Source organism: Leucoraja erinacea, chromosome 13 (genome assembly GCF_028641065.1).
Source record: "Leucoraja erinacea ecotype New England chromosome 13, Leri_hhj_1, whole genome shotgun sequence".
In the NCBI taxonomy this organism is placed as follows: domain Eukaryota; kingdom Metazoa; phylum Chordata; class Chondrichthyes; order Rajiformes; family Rajidae; genus Leucoraja; species Leucoraja erinaceus.
The window spans coordinates 38,835,552-38,860,781 of record NC_073389.1 but is presented as its reverse complement, the minus strand read 5'-3'; the positions used below and the strand labels follow the sequence as shown (position 1 = coordinate 38,860,781).

General features: G+C 44.8%; 1 protein-coding gene across 2 annotated transcripts in view; it reads left to right on the top strand.

Annotated features, from left to right (window-relative positions):
- LOC129702890 (NXPE family member 3-like) overlaps positions 1-22,700 on the top strand; it is a 54,754-nt gene extending 32,054 nt beyond the window's left edge. For both annotated transcript variants that reach the window (XM_055644965.1, XM_055644964.1), the window contains 4 exons: positions 13,153-13,934; positions 16,598-16,671; positions 18,305-18,514; positions 20,521-22,700. In XM_055644965.1, the coding sequence (XP_055500940.1) occupies positions 13,153-13,934; positions 16,598-16,671; positions 18,305-18,514; positions 20,521-21,074 (1,620 nt within the window). In that variant the 3' untranslated portion in view covers positions 21,075-22,700. The remainder of the gene's footprint in view (positions 1-13,152; positions 13,935-16,597; positions 16,672-18,304; positions 18,515-20,520) is intronic.
- The last annotated feature ends 2,530 nt before the right edge of the window (positions 22,701-25,230 follow it).

Sequence of the window (25,230 nt, the reverse complement as noted above, 5' to 3'; positions counted from 1 at the left end):
TCGACCCTTCTAGTCCGTGCCGAACACGCATTCTCCCCTAGTCCCATACACCTGCGTTAAGACCATAACCCTCCATACCTTTCCCGTCCATATAACTATCCAATTTATTTTTAAATGATAAAAACGAACCTGCCTCCACCACCTTCACTGGAAGCTCATTCTACACAGCTACCACTCTCTGAGTAAAGAAGTTCCCCCTCATGTTACCCCTAGACTTCTGTCCCTTAATTCTCAAGTCATGTCCCCTTGTTTGAACCTTCCCTACTCTCAATGGGAAAAGCTTATCCACGTCAACTCTGTCTATCCCTCTCATCATTTTAAAGACCTCTATCAAGTCCCCCCTTAACCTTCTGTGCTCCAAAGAATAAAGCCCTAACTTGTTCAACCTTTCTCTGTAACTTAGTTGCTGAAACCCAGGCAACATTCTAGTAAATCTCCTCTGTACTCTCTCTATTTTGTTGACATCCTTCCTATAACTAGGCGACCAAAATTGTACACCATACTCCAAAATTGGCCTCACCAATGCCTTGTACGATTTTAACATTACATCCCAACTTCTATACTCAATGCTCTGATTTATAAAGGCCAGCACACCAAAAGCTTTCTTTACCACCCTATCTACATGAGATTCCACTTTCAGGGAACTGTGCACAGTTATTCCCAGATCCCTCTGTTCACCTGCATTCTTCAATTCCCTACCATTTACCATGTACGTCCTATTTTGATTTGTCCTGCCAAGATGTAGCACCTCACACTTATCAGCATTAAACTCCATCTGCCATCTTTCAGCCCACTCTTCCAACTGGCATAAATCTCTCTGTAGACTTTGAAAATCTACTTCATTATCCACAACCCCACCTATCTTAGTATCATCTGCATACTTACTAATCCAATTTACAACACCATCATCCAGATCATTGATGTACATGACAAACAACAGTGGACCCAACACAGATCCCTGTGGCACCCCACTAGTCACTGGCCTCCAACCTGACAAACAACCATCCACCATTACTCTCTGGCATCTCCCATTCAGCCACTGTTGAATCCATCTTGCTACTCCTCCATTTATCCCCAACCATTGAACCTTCTTAACCAACCTTCCGTGAGGAACCTTGTCAAAGGCCTTACTGAAGTCCATGTATACAACATCCACTGCTTTACCTTCATCAATTTCCCGAGTAACCTCTTCAAAAAATTCAAGATTAGTCAAACATGACCTTCCAGGCACAAATCCATGTTGACTGTTCCTAATCAGACCCTATTTATCCAGATGCTTATATATATTATCTCTAAGTATCCTTTCCATTAATTTGCCCATTACTGACGTCAAACTAACAGGTCTATAATTGCTAGGTTTACTCTTAGACCCCTTTTTAAACAATGGAACAACATGCGCAATACGCCAATCCTCCGGCACTATTCCCGTTTCTAATGACATTTGAAATATTTCTGTCATAGCCCCTGCTATTTCTACACTAACCTCCCTCAATGTCCTAGGGAATATCCTGTCTGGACCTGGAGACTTATCCACTTTTATATTTCTCAAAAGTGTCAGTACTTCCTCTTCTTTGATCCTCATAGTTTCCATAGCTACTCTACTTGTTTCCCTTACCTCACATAATTCAATATCCTTCTCCTTGGTGAATACTGAAGAAAATAAATTGTTCAATATCTCCCCCATCTCTTTTGGCTCTGCAGATAGCTGTTCACTCTGACTCTCTAATGGACCAACTTTATACCTCGTTATCCTTTTGCTATTAATATAGCTGTAGAAACCCTTTGGATTTACTTTCCCCTTACTTGCCAAAGCAACCTCATATCTTCTTTTAGCTTTTCTAATTTCTTTCTTGAGATTCTTTTTACATTCTTTATACTCCTCAAGCACCTCCTTTACTCCATGCTGCCTATAATTATTGTAGATCTCTCTCTTTTTCCGAACCAAGTGTCCAATTTCCCTTGAAAACCATAGCTCTTTCCAATTTTTACTATTTCCTTTCAACCGAACAGGGACATAAAGATTCTGTACTCTTAAAATTTCACCTTTAAATGTACTCCATTTCTCTTCCACACCTTTCCCATAAAACAAACTGTCCCAATTTACTCCTTTTAAATCCTTTCGCATCTCATCAAAGTTAGCCTTTCTCCAATCAAAAATCTCAACCCTAGGTCCAGTTTTGACCCTCTGCATAATTATATTGAAACTAATGGTATTGTGATCACTGGTCCCGAACTGTTCCCCAACGCATACCTTTGCCACCTGACCCGTCTCATTTCCTAACAGGAGGTCCAGCACTGCCCCTTCTCGAGTAGGTACTTCTATGTATTGCTGCAAAAAACTATCCTGCACACATTTTACAAACTCCAACCCATCCAGCCCATTTACAGAATATGTTTCCCAGTCTATGTGTGGAAAATTGAAATCTCCCACAATCACTACCTTGTGCTTACTACTAATATCTGCAATCTCCTTACATATTTGCTCTTCCAATTCTCGCTCCCCATTTGGCGGTCTATAATACACCCCTATAAATGTTTCTAACCCTTTCCGTTCCACCCAAATAGCCTCCCTAGACAAGCCCTCTAATCTATCCTGCCAAAGCACTGCTGTAATATCTTCCCTGATAACCAATGCAACACCTCCTCCTCTTGCCCCTCCAATTCTATCACACCTGAAGCAACGAAATCCTGGAATATTTAGTTTCCAATCACAGCCCTCCTGCAACCATGTTTCACTGAACGCCACAACATCATACTTCCAGGTGTCAATCCAGGCTCTAAGCTCATCCACCTTTCTTACAATGCTCCTAGCATTAAAATATACACATTTAAGAAACGCACCATCTCTTATTCTCTGTTTATTTTCTTTTTCTTCTCTCTCCCCTACATTTTGGGTCAGAGTGCTACCATTCTCTGCCTCCTGCCTTACACACTGACTGCTAGCTTTCCCAATTTGAGTCCCTCCCCCCAACCATACTAGTTTAAAGTCTCTACCAGTAGCCTTTGCAAATCTCCCCGCCAGGATATTGGTCCCCCTCAAGTGCAACCCGTCCTTTCTGTACAGGTCGCACCTTCCCCAAAAGAGGTCCCAATGATCCAGAAACTTGAATCCATACCCACTGCACCAGTCCCTCATCCACACATTTATTCTCCACCTCGCTCCATTCCTACTCTCACTGTTGCGTGGCACAGGCAGTAATCCTGACTTTGTTACCTTTGCAGTCCTTCTCCTTAACTCTCTACCTAACTCCCTAAATTCTTCTTTCAGGACCTCTTCTCTTTTTTTACCTATGTCATTGGTACCTATATGTACCACAACCTCAGGCTCCTCTCCCTCCCATTTCAGGATTTCTTGGACACGTTCAGACACATCCCTGACCCTGGCACCAGGGAGGCAAACTACCATCCGGGTCTCCTGTCTACGTCCACAGAATCGCCTATCTGACCCCCTGACTATAGAGTCCCCTATTACAATTGCCCTCCTCTTCTTTTCCTCGCCCTTCTGAGCAACAGGACCGGTCTTTGTGCCAGAGGCCCGGCCGCTGTCGCTGCCCCCAGGTAGGCTGTCTCCCCCACCCTTACTCAAACATGAGTACTTATTTTCAAGGTGTACAGCCCCCGGGGTACTCACCAGTCCCTGCCTCTGCCCATTGCCCTTCCTAACTGTGACCCAGTTTTCTGTCTCCCGCTTTTAAGCTTTTTCTAAGCTTTTATTTGATATTTTAATTTGCAACAGATGGTCTGTTTTAACAAAATAAAATAACTTTCTAAAACCTTGGAGTGGTCCACTCCCCCCCCCACCATTCTTTTAAAATTTAATATATTTTGTTTTGTGATCTAGGCATTGTGGGCAAGACCAACATTTATTGCCCATCCCTTATTATCCTTGAGGGAAGTTGGTAGTGAGCCTCTGCCATGGACCACTGCAGTCATTAGATTCATAGCCTGATACAGTGTGGAAATAAGCCCTTCGACCCAACGTGCCCACACTGGCCAACATGTCCCATCTCCACTAGTCCCACTGCTGGCGTTTGGTCCATATCCCCCAAACCTGTCCTATCCGTTCTGATGAAAATATTTCCGCAATGATATTGGGTCAAGAGTTCCAGGATTTTGATCTGGCAATAATGATATTTCCAAGTCGGGATGTTCTGCTTGGTGAGGAATGGTTATTCACTATGACCCTTGTCCTTGGTCATAGAGGTGAGATTGGATGATGTTGCTGCAGTCACCCAGGCAAGTACGTGCAGTGGGTTTTATAGATTGGTACACGATGCAGTGTCAAACTTTACAGAATCAAGCTAAAGTAGGGATGGAATAATAGGCATTTTGATGATGGAGAAGCTGTAGTTGAGAGTATTTGACCATCTGGTGCTGTAGGAAATGTGCTGGTGATAGTTTGGCAGTGACTTCTTCAAACTAACTTTGTTAAAAGATATTTGGACCAGTACATGGATAAGAAAGGTTTAGAGGAATATGGGTCAACCACAGGACATGGGGACTAGCGTAGCTGGGGCTTCTTGGTCAGCATGGCAAGTTGGGCCAAAGGGCCTGTTTCTGTGTTGTGTGACTTTATGAAACATTGGTTTTTATGAATTATTGACTTCAATAATGTAGATGACATGTGCATGTGCCTTTAATATAGTGACCTCACCATTATTAACCACTCCCCATATCAGAAGTATAATTGCAACCTCCCCACCCATTGATCTCTCTCTAGCTTCTGTGACAGACCACATACAGCTAGAGCAGCCACGGTTGTGTATTATCAATAAATAGTAGTAAAGACACAGTGTGTTCAAGGCTCCTCTTTACATGGTGTCAGAAGTGGGATCGCTCACCTCTTTCAGGATGCCCATGGTGACCATGTTGAGCAGCGTAGACTCCACCTTGTCCGAAGGAGAAGGAGACGTGGTGCAGCGGGCGGATCACAGGTTCAACACTGGGGTCGACAGTAATCTTGTAGCAGCTGGGCAGCTTGCCCAGCTTATCGTCAAAACGGTCGGGGTATTCCCGCAGGGGGTCCATGAGGGTCCGCACCTGGTGGATATCACGGTGAAAGGAGACCAAACCGAGGTCTTGGCACGCCTGGGCACCCAGCAAGGTAACGTTGTCAGAGTCTGGCAGGTAGAAAGTGAGGGGCCGAGAGGCCTTCAGGACCTTGCAGTGCAGGGTTGCCTTTCCCACAGGAACGAGCACGCCTCCCCCGTAGGCATGCAGGCGGGAGTTGTCAACAGTCACTATTTCATTAGCTCTTATCTTTTTGAAAAGGCTTGTTGACATTACATTGGTTACGGCCCCCGTGTCGAGCTTCGCGGAGAAGGTCGAACCATTGACAGTAACCCGAACCGAAGGGTCCGTTATGAAGGCATGTGCATCCAAGAGTGAAAAAATGCTGGTCTCCCCCTGGGATGAACTGGTGTCAGACAAAGGGAGTTCGTCAAGCTGGTGCTGGGAACCAAGCTCGCTACCAGCTTGAGCAAGGTTGTTTAACATTCTCCGTGGAGCGGGGACCGGATTCCCACGGGAGCGGCAAGCTGCAGAGAAATGGTTTAACTTCCTGCAAAAATTACGTCTTGCCCAAGGCAGGGCACACATTAAACTGATGGGAGGCAAAATTGCAGTTGGGGCAACGTCGTGGGCTGCCGCCCGCGGGTGCAGGGAAACCCCGTTGCCGTGGCGGGCCAGCGTTCCGCCGGCGGCCAGCAGCACTGGCAAAGTTAATCTCATGATCAGCAGGCGACGGTGCCGAGGCGACAGCCTCAGCCATGCGGGAGGCGTGCAGAGCCTCATCCAGAGACAGGTTCAGCCCTCAGCTTTACATCTAGAAGGCCATATACCGTATTCGCAATAAGGTGGATGAGTTGAACGTGCAGATAGCCATTAATGATTATGATATAGTTGGGATCACGGAGACATGGCTCCAGGGTGACCAAGGCTGGGAGCTGAACATCCAGGGATATTCAATATTCAGGAGGGATAGAGAGAAAGGAAAAGGAGGTGGGGTAGCGTTGCTGGTTAGAGAGGAGATTAACCCAATGGAAAGGAAGGACATTAGTTTGGAGGATGTGGAATTGGTATGGGTAGAGCTGCAAAACACTAAGGGGCAGGAAACGCTGGTGGGTGTTGTGTACAGGCCACCTAACAGTAGTAGTGAAGTTGGAGATGGTATCAAACAGGAAATTAGAAATGCGTGCCACAAAGGCAAAGCAGTTATAATGGGTGACTTCAATCTACATATAGATTGGGTGAATCAAATTGGCAGGGGTGCTGAGGAAGAGGATTTCTTGGAATGTATGCGGGATAGTTATCTAAATCAACATGTAGAGGAACCAACGAGAGAGCTGGCTATTTTAGACTGGGTATTGAGTAATGAGGAAGGGTTAGTTAGTAGTCTTGTTGTGCGTGGCCCCTTGGGCAAGAGTGACCATAATATGGTTGAGTTCTTCATTACGATGGAGAGTGACATTGTTAATTCAGAAACAATGGTTTTGAACTTAAAGAAAGGTAACTTTGAGGGTATGAGACGTGAATTGGCCAAGATTGACTGGCAATTAATTCTGAAAGGGTTGACGGTGGATATACAATGGAAGACATTTAAAGACTGCATGGATGAACTACAAAAATTGTTCATCCCAGTTTGGCAAAAGAATAAATCAGGGAAGGTAGTGCATCCGTGGATAACAAGGGAAATCAGGGATAGTATCAAAGCAAAGGATGATGCGTACAAACTAGCCAGAAAAAAAGCAGCATACCAGAGGACTGGGAGAAATTCAGAGACCAGCAGAGGAGGACAAAGGGCTTAATTAGGAAAGGAAAAATGGATTATGAAAGAAAACTGGCAGGGAACATAAAAACTGACTGCAAAAGTTTTTATAGATATGTGAAAAGAAAGAGATTAGTTAAAACAAATGCAGGTCCCTTGCAGTCAGAAACAGGTGAGTTGATCATGGGGAACCAGGATATGGCGGACCAATTGAATAACTACTTTGGTTCCGTCTTCACAAAGGAAGACATAAATAATCTGCCGGAAATAGCAGGGGCCCGCGGGTCAAAGGAGTTGGAGGAATTGAGTGAAATCCAGATTAGTCGGGAAGTGGTGTTGGGTAAATTGAATGGATTAAAGGCCGATAAATCCCCAGGGTCAGATAGGCTGCATCCCAGAGTACTTAAGGAAGTAGCTCCCAAAATAGTGGATGCATTAGTAATAATCTTTCAAAACGCTTTAGATTCTGGAGTAGTTCCAGAGGATTGGCGGGTAGCAAACGTAACCCCACTTTTTAAGAAGGGAGGGAGAGAGAAAATGGGGAATTACAGACCAGTTAGTCTAACATCGGAAGTGGGGAAACTGCTAGAGTCAGTTATTAAAGATGGGATAGCAGCACATTTGGAAAGTGGTGAAATCATTGGACAAAGTCAGCATGGATTTACGAAAGGTAAATCATGTCTGACGAATCTTATAGAATTTTTCGAGGATGTAACTAATAGCGTGGATAGGGGAGAACCAGTGGATGTGGTGTATCTGGACTTTCAGAAGGCTTTCGACAAGGTCGCACATAAGAGATTAGTATACAAACTTAAAGCACACGGCATTGGGGGTTCAGTATTGATGTGGATAGAGAACTGGCTGGCAAACAGGAAGCAAAGAGTAGGAGTAAACGGGTCCTTTTCACAATGGCAGGCAGTGACTAGTGGGGTACCGCAAAGCTCAGTGCTGGGACCCCAGCTATTTACAATATATATTAATGATCTGGATGAGGGAATTGAAGGCAATATCTCCAAGTTTGCGGATGACACTAAGCTGGGGGGCAGTGTTAGCTGTGAGGAGGATGCTAGGAGACTGCAAAGTGACTTGGATAGGCTGGGTGAGTGGGCAAATGTTTGGCAGATGCAGTATAATGTGGATACTTGTGAGGTTATCCATTTTGGTGGCAAAAACAGGAAAGCAGACTATTATCTAAATGGTGGCCGATTGGGAAAGGGGGAGATGCAGCGAGACCTGGGTGTCATGGTACACCAGTCATTGAAGATAGGCAAGTGCAGAGAAGGTTCACCAGACTGATTCCTGGGATGTCAGGACTGTCTTATGAAGAAAGACTGGATAGACTTGGTTTATACTCTCTAGAATTCAGGAGATTGAGAGGGGATCTTATAGAAACTTACAAAATTCTTAAGGGGTTGGACAGGCTAGATGCAGGAAGATTGTTCCCGATGTTGGGGAAGTCCAGGACAAGGGGTCACAGCTTAAGGATAAGGGGGGAATCCTTTAAAACCGAGATGAGGAGAACTTTTTTCACACAGAGAGTGGTGAATCTCTGGAACTCTCTGCCACAGAGGGTAGTTGAGGCCAGTTCATTGGCTATATTTAAAAGGGAGCTAGATGTGGCCCTTGTGGCCAAGGGGATCAGAGGGTATGGAGAGAAGGCAGGTACGGGACACTGAGTTGGATGATCAGCCATGATCATATTGAATGGCGGTGCAGGCTCGAAGGGCTGAATGGCCTACTCCTGCACCTAATTTCTATGTTTCTATTTTTCTATACTAGGATGTCCCGGGTCACCTGATCGGGGGTCAGAGCATCCAGGCGACAACGCCTGGCCATGTGTCGCAAGGCGGCGATATAGTTGTTGATTGACTCTCCAGGGATCTGACGCCGGCTGAACATACAATACAATACAATACAATACAAATTTATTGTCATTTGAGCCCCAGTGAGACTCAAACGAAATGTTGTTTCCACAGCCATACAAACAAAGACAATGTCCTACAGACATACACACAATTAAATTCACACAAACATCCATCACAGTGAAGCCAGTGTGATGGAAGGCAAAGTCTTTTCTCTCCCCTGTTCTCAATTTCTCTCCCGATGTCCAAGCCCCCAGGCGGGTGATGATAAGTCCTACAGCCATTTTAGGCCGCGCGGAGCGATTTACTGCCCCGCTCCCGGTCTGAAAGTACAAGGTTGGAACCCCCACGGGCGATGGTGAGTCCCACGGCCATAAAGCCGCGCCAGGTGATGTACGGTCCCGGTCCGGGTCGTTCCAACCCCGCGACACGGGCTGGAGAAGTCGCGTTGTGGGAGCTCCGGGAAGCGGTCTCTCCCCCCGGACCCGCGAGCTCCCGATGTCCCAGTTCACCGGACCTGCGGCTGCGTTGCTGGAGCCTCCGAGCCCCAGGAGTCGCGTTGCAGCAGCGAGTCACCACCGCTCCCCACGCTCCGAGGCCGGTCAGCCCCACGATGGTGAGTCCGCAGATCCGCAGCTCCGCAGTCTCCCGAGCCCCCGGGTCGTTCAAGTTGGAGGCTGCTCCACGGTGCTAGGCCCCAACGACAACCGAGACCCGACAGGGAAAAGGTCGGGTCTCCCGGACAGGGAAGAGATTTAAACAGTTTCCCCCTCCCACCCCCGCCCCCCCACATGTACACATTTAAAAACAGTATTAAAAAAACACCAACACTACATTTAACTAGACAAAAAATAAAAAAAAGACAGGCAGGCTGTAGGGGCCGCTGCAACGGGTGAGTCGCGCCGCCAACTAGAACATTTTAAAATGCTCTAAAATGCAGTTAGTGGGGATGTCGCACATCACGGTAAACTTAGCCATAAGACATACCGGGTCTCGAGCATCTTCACCCACACCATATACAAACGACTCGGATCGCTCCAGGGCATCGCTCCAGGGCACTTGGTGCCGCCTGCCTGCAGCTCCACGATGGCCTGCAGCTGCCCGTTCCCTATGCGTCACGCACCATGACCCCGGCCGAGCAGCGCTACGCTCAGATTGAGAAAGAACTGCTTGCCGTGGTATTTGCTTGCTCTAAGTTCAAGGACTACATTCTGGGCAACAACTCGATCGAGACCGACCACCATCCGTTGGTCACCGCTTCCGACACTACACCAGCGGTCCAGAGTACCCGCAAAGCAATGGCCTGGCGGGGCGCGCTGTCTGCAGTGCTAAGGACTTGCTGGAGCATTGCAGACTGTCTGAATCCGACTTTTACCTGGCCCTCCTCAATCTTCGAAACATCTCCCGCGACCCTTCCTTGGGCTCGCCAGCACAGCGGCTGATGGCTCGCACCACGAGACCTCCACTCCCTGTGACCCAGCAGTCCCTCGTGCCCTCAGTTCTCCAGCCTGCTGCTGTCCAGGAGCGCATTGCCCACAAGCACGCAGTGCAAAAGCGCTCCCACGACCAGTCCTGCCGTCCCCTACCGCGTCTGTTCCCCGGCCAAGTCGTCCGGATGCAGTCCTCCTCCATTCACTCCTAAGCTTGCCACCGTCGTCGGTGATGCTGGTTCGCCGCGTTCTTACCTGGTCGACCACGACGGTACCATCTACCGCCGGTCCCGCCAACATCTGCGGCTTGTCAACGAGCCCCCACCACCGCCTGCCGACCCTTTCTCCCCTTCGTTGTCCGCCACACTGCCTGCCGCCCCACGCATGCCTCGGTCCCTGCCATCTCAGCTCTTCCAGCCCCGCTCTCCGCCTGGCAGCCCTCGTTCCCCTGCCCGTCCACCCGCTGCTGCGCCTGCATCCCCTCCCTCTGCCTCCGCCTACTCTTTCTCCTCCAGGATCCCCGGTTCGGTCACCCGCTCCCGCTCCGCTCCTGCTCTTCCTGCAGAGGGGGGAGATGGCGGGCTGCGTACCCGGTCCGGCCGGCTGGTTAAGCCGCCTGTCCGCTATGGTGAATTTGCTTAGCTGTTTGCTCATCTGTTTGTTCAACTGTTTGCTTACCTGCTCGTAGCGCATGAGACTTGGTCGTCCCGTCACTACTGTATTTTGTTTCCAAGGGGAAGGATGTAGATGGCATGTGCATGTACCTTTAATATAGTGACCGCACCACTACTAACCACTTCCCATATCAGAAGTATAATTGCAACCTCCCCACCCATTGATCTCTCTCTAGCTTCTGTGACAGACCACGCACAGCTAGAGCAGCCACGGTTGTGTATTATCAATAAATAGTAGTAAAGACACAGTGTGTTCAAGACTCCTCTTTACAAATAAGGAATTTACAAAGTGACCTGGTTGTGTTTATGCACATGTTTATTACACTATTACAATCCAAGTTCTCGGGATATCAATATCTAAACCCAAATTGTATTAGTTATTTATGTTATGACATCGGTTGTGCATACCAAATCTCGTAGTGCTTATGTGCAATGACAATAAAATATATTATTATATTATCATTATTATGGAGGCAAACCGCCTAGTGCCGCCGGAAAATGTTATGTTAACTTTTAGAACAATATATTTGATTACAGAGGTAAAGAGATCATAGTGCAATTGTTTAACACCCACAGATTGCACCTGAATAAGGTAAAATTACTGGACACATACTTTATGTAGATGGGTTGGTTAGTAAGTTGGCAACCGACACCAACATTGTAACATGCGGACAATGAGGAGGGGTGTCAAAGTACACAGTGGGAAATAGATCTGCTTCAGAAATTGCAGATGGAGTTTAATATGAGCAAGTGTGAGATATTCCACTTTGTGAGAAAGTATATAGTTAATGGCAAGACATTTAACAGCATTGATGTACAGAGGGATCTTGGGGTCCCGGTCTATAGCTCCCTGAAAGTAATATCACAAGTAGATACAATGGTAAAGAGGATGTATGGTATTTAGTCAATAGACAATAGGTGCACGAGTAGGCCATTCGGCCCTTTGAGCCAGCACCGTCGTTCAATGTGAACATGGCTGATAATAGCCATTAGACAATAGGTGCAGGAGTAGGCCATTTGGCCCTTCGTGCCAGCACTGCCATTCAATGTGATCATGGCTGATCATCCCCAGTCAGTACCCCATTTCTCCCCATATACCCCGACTCCGCAATCTTTAAGAGCCCTATCTAGCTCTCTTGAAAGTATCCAGAGAACCGGCCTCCACCGCCCTCAGAGAATTCCACAGACTCACAACTCTCTGTGAGAAAAAGTGTTTCCTCGTCTCCGTTCTAAATGGCTTCTCCCTTATTCTTAAACTGTGGCCCCTGGTTCTGGATTCCCCCAACATCGGGAACATGTTTCCTGCCTCTAGCGTGTCCAAACCCTTAATATTCTTATATGTTTCAATAAGATAACCTCTCATCCTTCTAAGTATACAAGCCCAGCCGCTCCATTCTCTCAGCATATGACAGTCCCGCCTTCCCGGGAATTAACCTTGTAAACCTACACTGCACTCCCTCAATAGCAAGAATGTCCTTCCTCAAATTAGGGGACCAAAACTGCACACAATACTCCAGGTGTAGTCTCACTAGGGCCCTAAACAACTGCAGGAGGACCTCTTTGCTCCTATACTCAAATCCTCTTGTTATAAAGGCCAACATGCCATTCTCTTTCTTCACTGCCTGCTGTACCTGCATGCTTACTTTAATTGACTGAAGGACAAGGACCCCCAGATCCCGTTGTACTTCCCCTTTTCCCAACGACACCATTTAGATGGTACTCTGCCTTCCTGTTTTTGCTACCAAAGTGGATAACCTCACATTTATCCACATTAAACTGCATCCGCCATGCATCTGCCCACTCACCCAACCTGTCCAAGTCGCCCTGCATTCTCATAGCATCCTCCTCACAGTTCACACTGCCACCCAGCTTTGTGTCATTTGCAAATATTGCCCGCTGAATAATGAGGGTCTAAAGGAGTGGAAACTTGCCACATTCAAGAGTAGCTAGATGAGTACTTGAAGAGCCACAACCTGCGAGTCCATGCCCATGAGCTGGTGGGATTAACCCAAGTTGTTGCTGGCAAGGGGTTGACAGGGCAATGGCCTTGCTGAGCTCAAAATGACTATGATACTATGAAAGGAGTCTTTGGATGATGTCCAGGAATGGGAACCCTGACTGGTGATCCAATCTCTCCTTTACTAACTTGAGCGTGAGAAGATAAACATAGGGACTTTGCAGGTCTGGTAGTCTTGAGAGGTTGTCTCAAACTCATTGAGTTCACTGGAACTTATTGGGCAGGTGTTCTATGGGCTTATTTCTTCTCCTTTTAGTCCACAGTAGTAACACAGCTAGTGTTTTGATGAGAAGAGGTTTTTTTTTTTGGGGGGGGGGGGGGGGGGGGGGGGGGGGGGGAGGGGGGGGCATGTGAATGTAATGGGTACAAACAAATCTGTTCATTACAATTGTTCTTTCTGCAGTTCAATATAAATCTAATTTCTGGATCAGACTCCCACTGGATCAGATATCCGACTCCAAAGGTTTATTCCACAATGCAGCTAGCTGGTCAGAAGACTGATTGGATGCACAAACTGGTACAATTTGGCTATCTGAATCACAGTTTCAGCCCTGAGGAGAGATCGGAGGGAACAATGCTGATGAATATGATTGGGTGGCCAAGGCCTCCCATTTCCAAGGTGCCCCTTTTGAAGAGCAGCGATCCATCGGGTGTTCACTTTGTTATTTTAGATTCCGGGAAGACTTTCTATGTCGGCGATCAAATGCAAGTGATGCTGCGTATGTTTGATTTTGAAGGAAATCCGAAACAATATGGGGGCGATTATCTCCAAGCGCGGATCCACACGCCAGAGTTAAAGGCCGGCTCAGCAGGAACGGTCATAGATAACCAAAATGGATTTTATTATATAAATTTTACTTTACTTTGGCCGGGGAAAGTCAAAGTGTCGGTTACCTTGGTTCATCCCAGTGAAGGGGTCCAAGTGCTTCACAGACTACGGGAGGAGCGGCCAGATAGAGTGAACTTTAAAAGTGCCTTCAAATTCGGGTCTATCTCGGAGACCACCATGTGCAATCTTTACTTGTCTCCCACAAAGCCACTCTGCAACTTTACAGATCTCAGGACTGGGGAGCCCTGGTTCTGTTACAAACCAGAGAAACTTCCCTGCACTTCTCGTATCAACCATGCGAAAGGAGCATATGTGAAAGGCCTTTTAAATGGAGATGAGATTAGTTTATTCAGAAGGTTTGTGACCTCTTTTATTCATATTTTGTCTCTTTCATATTCTGAGCAAAGTTCTGACGACCAAGCAATGGCAACTGAACTATCAGCACTGGGATATGGTTAAACAACGACCATGCAATATTCAAAACGACACAAAGTGCAGGAGTAACTCAGTGGGTCAGGCAGCATCTCTGAAGAACATGGATCTCCAGATTTGCATTTTGGTTTTCGCTGATTACTCCTGCACTTTGTGTCTTTTTGTGTATTAACCAGCATCTGCAATTGTTTGTTTCTATATCTAGACCATGTAATCTTTCCTGGAGTATGATGGTATTTTACAATATTGAAAGTCTGTTTAACATCAGGTCATAAGGGATAGGAGTAGAATTATGCCATTCGGCCCATCATGGCTGATCTATCTCTCCCTCCTAACCACATTCTCCTGCCTTCTCCCCATAAACCTTGACACATGTACTCATCAAGAATCTATCTATCTCTGCTTTAAAAATATTCACGGACTTGGCCTCCATGTCCTTCTGTGGCAAAGAATTCCACAGATTCACCATCCTCTGACTAAAGAAATTTTTCCTCAGCTCCTTCCTAAAAGAACGGCCATAGTAAAAAAATTCCTTTGGGTTTTATAGAAGTATTAACCTACAAAACTGAACTCCAAGCCTTGTAAGGACATAATGGAGCAGATGAACAAAAGGGCTGTTTTAAGAAACATGTTACACTTTATGAGTCAAGATAGCTGGAGTAAATCAGTGGATCAGGCAGCATCTCTGGAGAAAAGGGATACGTGACATTTTGGGTTGCGACACTTCTTCAGAGTCGAAGAGAGTCAAGGTTTGGTGAAAGAATTCCAGGACCTGCAGGTGTAGCTAAAAACAGCAGCAAGATTGGGAGGAGAGGAGAGATCCACAAGGTCAAAACTTGAGTTAAGCAGAAAACTAAGGGTTACATGATGGGGAGGAATGATGCGATGGAAAGATTTAAAAGCCTTCTCTACATTGATTTTGGTTCTTATTTCTTTGAATAATTTCAGTTGCTTTCCCAGTGAAGAATGTAGAATTACAAAGCAATGAACTACTGTTTTGGTGTGTGTTATTATTGTCACATGCACTGAGGTTCAGTGAAAATCTTTGTTTTGCTTGCTGTCCCAACAGATCATATAATAACCTACGGAAATATAATCATCAAACTTCAGTACAATAGGTTAAACAAAGCGCAAGATACACAATGCAGAATATAGTTGAATCAGTGAATCTGTGGAAATCTTTGTCACATTAGGCAGTGGAGGCAAAGTCAGTGGATATATTTAAAGCAGAAGTAGATAGATTCATAATTAGCACAGGTAGAGGTTATGGGGGAGAAGGCAGGAGTATAAAGTTAGGAGGGAGAGATAGATCAGCCATGATTGAATGGCGGAGTAGACTTGATGGGTCTACTCCTACCACTTACGATCTTATGCATCAGTTTCATAGAAAAAGGCCAATGGCTGCAATGGGGTAATCAGCCAGTACCCTTACCTTATGGAAGTCTGTTAATGGAGGGGAAGAGGATGTACCTAAGTCTGGTGCATGCTTTAAAGGTTCTGTATCATCTGCACGATGGGAGCTGGGGAAAGGTGGAATGACTGGAATGGGACGTCTTTAATTATGTTGGCTGCTTTTCTGAGATGCTCAAATTGTGAGGTTAATTGGGACAGACTTCCCATGTGATTCTTAGATGAGATATTGCCATAGACAGTTATCCCATGGATACAGCTGTGGTAGAAGTTTAGGCCACTGGGTACGGTTCTGGTCTCCTTTTTGTAGGAAGGGTGTCATTAAACTTGAACGAGTGCAAAAAAGATTTACAATCCTGGCCTTCTTTCCCCCTGTTATCAGCTTCTGGGCCCTTCCATGACCCAGGGTACTGTCCGATTCACCTCTACCCCTTGAAAACATTACACTTGATCTATGGAACTGATGTGCTACAATGCTGAAAGCTATATTCTTCACTGTTTCTTCCCCTTTACTCTCTCTATTGTACATGAGTTTGACGATTGTATTTATATAAGGCATACCTGGTCTGTTTGGATAGAATGCAAAACAAAGCTTTTCACTGTACCTCGGTACATGTGACATTAATAAATCCAAATCTAAACGTATGACTATTAAATGTTTTTGACTCTCATTGTGGGCCAGGGCTAACTGGGTGGGTTCCCTTCTGGCCCATTATAATTATTACACTCTGTACTCAACTCCAGACTTTAGGACTCTCCTGATCCCAGGGCCTACTCTCCCCACTCTTTTTGTGTCTTGACTTCCCCGACCATTATTCTTTCTCTTTCCTCCACCACATTCTGCTTCCCATTCTTCTACCCAACTATGAGTGTGGCTATCCATTGACACGGATGACTGATAAGTTCAAAGATTTCTGAAATAACACAAATGGTGCTCTGCAGTTAATATCCACAGTTTCCCTGGTGAAACTCCTCCCTATCCGTCCCATAATAATAACTGGCACTTGCATGATTTTAACTTATCTTTGGGATAATACTTATCTTTGGGATAATATTGACTTAAGTAGACATTAAGTTACTTTGAGGGAATGGACTGGATTCAGGAAATATTATGTATCTATGATAAGTTTTTAATTGTACTAGCAGTGGTTAAAAGTTCACCACGTTTTTCTTTCAGGGGATCCAACCTCAAGCAACCTATGTTACCCAATAGCTTAGGTTATATAACAGTAGAGCCTTCACCTCATGCAGGTAAGTTAGGATGTAAATTATTGACTATTATTGGAGCTGTCATATGTTCTTCCAAATTTGTGTTTTTAATTGAACTTTAGGGTAGCACAATGGCTATGCAATTAGAGCTTTGGTCTTTTGGTCCAGGTTCAATAATGACCTCTGGTGTTGTGTGTGTGACGTTTGTACTGAGTTGTTTTGGAAATGTAACCAAGAGGTTGAATGGGGAAGAGTTGTAGGAGTGGTATATATAAACTTGAGCCTTTATGGTTCTTCATGGTAGGTTGCTCTGACAAGTTAGATCACATGGGATCCAGAGGGAGCTAGCAAACTATACATACTTGCCTCCATGGTAGCCTCACCACAAGCAGAGACTGGTGGGGGAAGTTTGTTTTGGCCTGTGACTAGACGTGTACTTTGGGTATTGGCCGCGGCGTTTGCTGTTTGTCATCCACGGGAATGTGCAAGGCATGATTAGCAACTTTGCAGTTGACCCTATAGTAGGTGGTATCTTAGTCAGTGAAGTTTGGCTATCAAGACTTACAGCAAGATCTTGAACTGTGTGTTCAATCCAGATAAGTCTGAATTTGCATTTTGGGAAGTCAAACCAAGACAGAACTTTCAAAGTGAACATTGAGCAGAGGGATTTTGGAGTACAAGTACACAGTGCCCTAAATTAGCATCGGAGCTAGAAATTGTAAAGAAAGCTTTCGAGATGTTGACTTTCATCAGTCAGTTTATTGCACATAGAAATTGAGACAATATTGCAGTTGTTCAAGATGCTGGTGGGGCTGCACTTGGTGTATTGTGTTCAGTTTTGGTCACCCTGTGATAGGAAGGATGCCATTAATTTGGAAACCATGCCGAGATTTATGAGGATGTTACCAGGATTTGAGGGCCTGAGCTATAGGGAGAGGTTGGACAGGCTAAGACTTTATTACTTGGAGCGCAGCAGGCTGACAGGTGATCATATAGAGGTGTTTAAAATCGAGGGAATTAGATTGGGTGAATGCACTGTCTTTTTCCCAGGGTAAGAAAAGCACGAACTAAAGGGCATAGGTTTAAGGTGAGATGGGAAAGATTTAGTAGAAACTGGAGGGGCAACTTTTTCACTGACGGTGATGGGTATATGGTACAAGCTGCTAGAGGAAGTTGTGGAGGCAACAATTGAGAGAAATGTAAATGTGCACATGTATAGGAAAGGTTTTGAGGTATATGGACCAAATTCAGGTAAACGGGACTAGCTTGGATCTTGGCATCTTGATTGTCATGGATGAGTTGGGCTGAAGAGCTTGTTCCATGTTATATAATTCTATGAATCTATCACTACCCCTAATGTAAATGGGTGATAGGGGTTGATGGGCATATGAGAATGTGGTACTGGAAAATAAGCAGGCAAATGGGACATTGCTTTTGTTACAAAGCGACCAGGCAGTGAATAGGTGCTCAGTGTGGTGTCAAGATTACATAAGCACAGTTGGATGCTTGTTTGTGAACTCATATATAGGGAATCCATTTGTAGTTGGTGCTATAAGCAGAAAAATGTATGCTTTTCAAAAATTGGAGCTGACAGTTTCCTAGTCATTCATATCTAAGTTACGTAAATGGATAACGTCTCTCATTTCTTGCATGATCAGATTTTTATTTTTTGCAGTTGGAGTTTCCAAAGAATGTGTCCGAGGAATGCCATTGCTGTCACCATCTGGCTATTATTACAAGGACCTGTGGAATCCAATTACCTGCAATATTCGTCGCTTTGAGACCTCAAAAAAAATTACAGACTGTCTTCGTGGGAAAAAGATTTATTTATTTGGAGACTCGACTATACGTCAGTGGTTTGAATATTTGACAATGTTTGTGCCAGGTTAGATTTAACTGCTTTTCTGTGTCTTTTTATTGTAACTGCCTGTATTTATTGCCGTTTATATGTATTGATTGCACTGTTAAAGAGGTGGGTGACTTTTTAAAGTGCTTTGGGGATTTAAAATTAATATAGGGATTAATTTGAACTGGAAACATCAGATAGAAAATTGTAGACGTGAGATCTCTCAGGAGAAGCATGAAGGAGAAACATCTCTCATGAAGTATTCTGTCTTGGATGTGGAAATGTATGAATTGGGAGCAGGACCTGGCTGTTCGGCCCTTCAAGTTACTCCTGCATTCAGTAAGATCAGTGCTAATCTATCCTCTGAATTCTGAATTTCTGATTACATGTGATAACCTTTCAACCCCTTGCTAATCATGAATCAATCCTTAAATTCCCTTAAATCTCTGTTTCCACCATTTTTATGGAAGGAGGGTTCCAAGAGTTAGATATTGTTAGCAAAAAAAAATTGTCTTGCTGCATGGCTGAGAATTTAGTGGCAGCAGTTTTAACGACCTATTTGATGTCATTCTTATGACCATCTAGGGCAGCACAGTGGCCCAGCGGTAGAATTGCTGCCTTAAAGCACCAGAAACACAGCTTTGATCCTGACTATGGGTGCTGTCTATATGGAGTTTTTACGTTCTCCCCGTGACCTGCGTGGGTTTTCTCTGGTTTCCTCCCATACTCCAAAGACTCCGACTCTGGTTTGTAGGTTCATTGACATGGTATGATTGCAAATGTTCCCTAGTGTGTGTAGGATAGTGTTAATGTGGGGGAACCGCCTGTCGGCGCGGACTCGGTGGACTGAACGGCCTGTATTTTGGGTGTTGCGCAGTAGAACCATAAATCTTCCAGTGAACCTGGAAAGTTTGAAGGCAGTGCAAGAACCAGTTCCCAGAGTGTTAGTCATAGTCATACAATGCAGAAAATAGCCCTTCAGCCTACTTCATCCGTGCCGATCAAGATGCCCCATCTAAGTTGACCCCATATTCCTTTGAACATTTCCCATCCATGTACCTGTCCAAATGTCTTTTAAATGCTGTTATAGTACCTGCCTCAACTACCTCCTCTGGCTACTTGTTCCATACACCCACTATGTGGAAAATGTTGCTTCTCAGGTTTATGTTAAATTTTGCATGAAGAATTAAAACAATGAATGGCCTTACTTGAAGGATGTCAAGATATCTGAAATAAATTCTAATGTTGATCTACTTATCGGAATGAATGTTTTGAAGGCTTTGGAACCTATACAGATTGTTAGGAGCCAAGGTGAAGGACTGTATGCTACGAAAACCTGACTTGGATGGGTTATCTATAGCTCCTTGAAAAGGAACCACGAATTTCTCACAATTTTGTTAGCCCTTGCTGTCTCCTCCCCTTCCTACCTCTCTCTCAGCCCTCGGGCTCCTCCTCCTCCTTTTTCCTTTCTTCTCCCCGCCTCCCCCCCACCCCCCATGAGTCCGAAGAAGGGTTTCGGCCCGAAACGTTGCCTATTTCCTTCACCCCATAGATGCTGCTGCACCCGCTGAGTTTCCACAGCATTTTTGTGTACCTATTGTGTATCATGTTGTCACATGCGGGCAGAGCACCAAGGGAAATTCCTTGTATGTGAATATGCTTGGCCAATAAACATATTCATTCATTCATTTTCATCTTGAGTTCCTCAATGAGTGCACCGACGACATGACTTTGCATTGCGGCAAATACCGATAAGGTCCTTTTCTGGTGCTTGTGTCAGCTGGGGAGAGTGTAATGATGGATAAAGAGAAGGAAAAGGAAGACCACAAGTGGTATACCCTTTCTGAACTTTGCCAGTCTGTACTTACTGCTGTGCTCCACTGTGCAATTTCTGTCTTTTAACTCTTCGTTAGATTAGCCGGCTGCTATTTCTCTGACTTTGTGGCGTTGCTGAAGTGAACCTCCCCAGTTTCAAGTCTGCTATCATCAGCAAGGTTATGACTAACTAAATCCAATAATGTCTTTTTTTTTTTCTTTTTTTTCAGGTCTCAGGAAATTGGATCTTGGCAACTTGGAGAAGATTGGCCCTCACCTGGCAGTGGACACGGAAAACAACATCATTGTGAAATACTGTCCCCATGGCCCACCCATCCGATTCACCACCATATCGAGCCCGGACCTGCGCTACATTGCAAATGAGCTGGATGGAATTAAAGGAGGAAAAGACACCGTTGTAGGCATCACCTTATGGTCCCATTTCAGTACCTTCCCCATTGAAGTGTATATTCGAAGATTGCAGAATATCCGGAGATCCATTTTGCAACTGCTGGGCAGGAATTCGGATACGGTGGTTGTGCTGAGGACTGCTAACCCCCAGGCCCTTCCAGGAGAAGTTAGTCTCTACAACAGCGACTGGTTCTCCTATCAGCATGACACCGTGATGAGGAAAATGTTCACGGGCATCAACGTGGCATTTGTGGATGCATGGGAAATGACAGTAGCCCACTACCTGCCTCACGAGCTGCACCCCAAAACTGTTATTATAAAGAATCAAATGGATGTGTTTCTTTCACATGTCTGTCCTGCTAGAAATAAATAATTTTTTGCACTTGGGTTAAGCCAAGAAGTCATATGATCCCGCCACCAGTCACACTTTCTGCCTTCTGCAGAGACCGCTCTCTTTGTAACTCCCTGGTCTGCTCATCCCCTCCCCTCCATGTTCCCTTCAACTTCCATGTTCCGTTTACTTTCCCTTCCAACCGTAAGGAGGTGTAAGATCTGACCCTTGAAGTCCTCCCCCTCCCCATCCAGGGACCTAATAAGCCCTTCCAAGTGAGATGGGTATTCACCTGGAACTCATCCAATACACTACTACATGTGCTGCTCATGCTGTGGCTTTGTCTACATCGGAGAACCCAAGCGTGGTCTATTGTGACCAATTCGTGGAGCATCTGTCCCCTCTCCTTCTCCCTCTCCCTCTCCCTCTCCCGATATTTAATCTCTTATTTCCACTCTCACACTATCCTGCCAGTCCTAGCACTTTAGAAGAAAAATATCTCCTGCCGCTTACAACCCAATGGTATAAACATTATAATTTTCGGTAACCCACACTTCCTACATATGCTGACCCATCCATCTAGCTTTCTTATCCCTTTTTCCACCTGTCCCCTGCTGTGTACGATAAATCATCGGATTCAGGCAACAGAGTTTGTAATAACAAGGTGTTTTATTACACTACCAAACAAGGCACATACACTCACGTTTACGCGTACACAATAAAGCTCTTCCCTGGGTGGTAACCTGGTGACGATCTCCTGGCACCGTTTGTGACACGCTCCAGGGCCAGGGTTCTCTCCTCCTGAGATATGATATTATAAAACCTTATTTACCCCAGGAGGGAAGTTGATCTGCCAACAGTCATAAAACACAAGAAACATGAAATTAAAGTGACGAGTGGATAGGATTGGGGAGGGGTGGAGAGGGGAGTCAGCCTACCCCACGACAGAAGGGGGAGGAGTTGTATAGTTTGATAGCCTGACACGGTCCTTTTTGCGTTTCACGTCCATTCAGACCGTGCAAGCAAACCCAGACATTCCCAGACTTGTTTGGGAACATCTTTGCAAACATCTACTTGTTTTTGAAGGGTTTGGAATGCTGTGCTGCTAATTTAGCTGACATTTTAGCGAACATGGTCTATTTGACCCTTGCAATACATCCCCAATCTCCCACCCCCCATCTAGTTCTATCTACACATCATCTCCCATCCGCACACCCTCATTTGCTGCACCATCACCAACCAGCCTGTGTATCATTCCTCTGTCAGACTGCTATGTGCTGGCAATCTTTCCTCTTCCCTTTCAATCCTGATGCAGGATTTTGCCTGAATCAGTGACTTCATCTCATTCTACTAGACCCGCTGAGTTCTTCCATCTTTCTGTTTTTCTTTTGGCTCCTAATTGCAGTACCTGCTGTCACATTTTCCGTACAGATTATTTTTTAGATTTTGAATTATCTGGTGAATTAATTATAGCACAATAAATTAAAGGAATCATGATAAATTAAATGGATCATAATTTAAAGGAAAACTAGATTTGGCAATTTCTAAATGCTGGGTATATTTTTTAAATGATAATGTTCAACTGGCATTATTTATTGTGATTGCAGTCAAATGCACTTTTGCATGCTGGAGTGTACAAATGCATTTTTTATTAAAACAAGTACTGTACCATATTGTGGAGGAACTTTCCTCTCTTGTAGGACACGGCATTACCTTTGTGCATCATCTGAGGGTTCTTGTGTCAGTTTTCACAGGTCATTGAATGGAAGCTCAGAGTCTTGTCATGCTCTCAGCCTGCGGCCTTTTGAGCTTGTAATGAGATTTGTAATGAGTTTGTGACCATGTAATGAGAGGCCACGAATGCAAGATGGTCATCAAGAAATACAGGAGAGTTTTGCTCGGAAACTTCTCGCCCAATGAGCTGTGAGAATGTGACATCTATTATCAGAAGCTGAAATGCGGTATTGCATTTAAAGAGGCGCTGCGAATGGGAAGTGAATAGACTGATAGGTAGGTCAATAAGGAATAGCTGAATTAGCCCATTTGGCCCATCCAGTCTACTATGCCATCCAATCATGGCTGATATATCTCCCCTTCCTAACCCCGTTCTCCTGCCTTCTCCCTATAATCACCGACACCTGTACAAATCAAGAAACATGTGGGAAGGTGCTTGTGTGAGGCATAATAAATAGCATGGACAGGGGAGGCTGTCCTGTAAATTGGTCTGACTCTTGCTGAATGGCCTTCTCTACGCTGTGCGAAGCTGGTCATCCTCAAAGACCATAGAGCGTAGCAAGATACTTCACTCCTACGTAATCCAACGCACTGAGATGTAGTACGTAACCGAGCGTCACGGCCGCCATTTTTCAATGCCACACGCGGCTTCCGCTATGCCTCTCGCAGTGTAATCTATCATCTTTGGTGTAATCAGTGTTGTAGGGGAACACTTGCGTGATATAGTTCATCTATCACTTCACATATTTTAGTTAATTTTATTGTACATTTTTTCCCTTGCCCATTTCCCTCCCATCCTTCCTCCCATGCCCCCTCCTTTGCGCAGTTTCCCTTGCATTGTATTGTGCAGTTTCCCTTGTATAGCTTTAACACACACGGTGCACAAAATTAAATTTAACATATATATATATATATATATATATATATATATATATATGTGTGTGTGTGTGTATATATATATGTGTGTGTGTGTGTATATATATATATATATATAATTTAATTTTGTGCACAATGTGTGTTTGTGTGTGTGCCTGTGTGTGACAGGCAAGTTAGAGATAAATAACCTCATGGATCAGAAGCAACTTTGATTTAAAGCATCACTATTACTCTCTTTATCTTATTTGTCAGGTGATGTACATAAATCATAAAGGCAATTATATTTATAATATAAATATATGCATATATATATAATTATATTAATTCACATACACTCACACACACACACACACACATATATGTGTTATAAAGACGCATACAAAAATATGACATATGGGGTCAAATTTCAAATTCCTTGATAAGCACTTTATTGGGTTCATGACTAACATAGTATCAGCAACAAATATAAGAAAAGATAGCACATTGATGGCAAGTTTCCGAAAAGGCATCATCATACACAAATACATTTTGTGTAACGGTCATCAGGTGGTGTCCACCAGTGACCTGGTTGGCACAGTAAGTGCACGCATTTCTTATTCCTTTCTATGTTGATGAATACCACATGGAACAACAAACACCATTTCCACTTAATTCACCTGATCATGTAGTAGAATACTGCATCCATCTGAGTGGATACCACATGTGATCTAAACGGCACATTACCTTATGGATCTCAGTGACATAGATGGCCGATGAGACAATGTGTTACCAAATTGAAGATTGGCTCTGTTTCTTAGTTTTGATGACCAATTTATGTAAAAAATATGCTTTCTGGAGCGCTATCATGGGTGTTGTGAGCCGAAGGGACTGGTTTCCAGAGGGCTAGTGTGGACATTGTAGGCACACACACACACACTCTCACATACACACATTCACACATACACACGTGCACACACACACACTCTCACTCACACACACACCCACACACATTTGCACACACATACCCTCTCACAAATGCACTCACAAACACACACACAACACACACACACACATACAATCACAAACACACACACACAAACACAAGAATTGAGGAAATTCAGCGTGTCTCCGAGGATCCACCAGTGCTTCTATGCAGCGGCGGTGGAAAGCATCTTGTCCGTGAATTCCTCTGCCAAGGACAAGAAGGCTCAGCAGAGAGTAGTGCGTTCGGCCGAACGCAATATGGGAACTTCACTTGTCCCGCTGCAGGAACGATACATCAGGAGGTGCAACTCCAGAGACAACAATATCATGAGAGACCCCTTCCACCCCTGTTCCAGCTGCTACGGTCAGGCAAACGCCTCCATTGCCATGCGGTGAGAACGGAGAGGTTGAGAAGGAGTTTCTTCCCAGAGGCCATTCGGACTGTAAACGCATATCTCACCAGGGACTAACTCCACTGAACGTTTTTCCTTCCATTATTTATTATGTAAAAGAATATGTGTGTTATGATTGTGTTTATAGTTTGTTTGGTTGTTTGGTTGTTTGTCTTTTGCACAAAAGTCCGCGAGCATTGCCACTTTCATTTCACTGCACATCTCGTATGTGT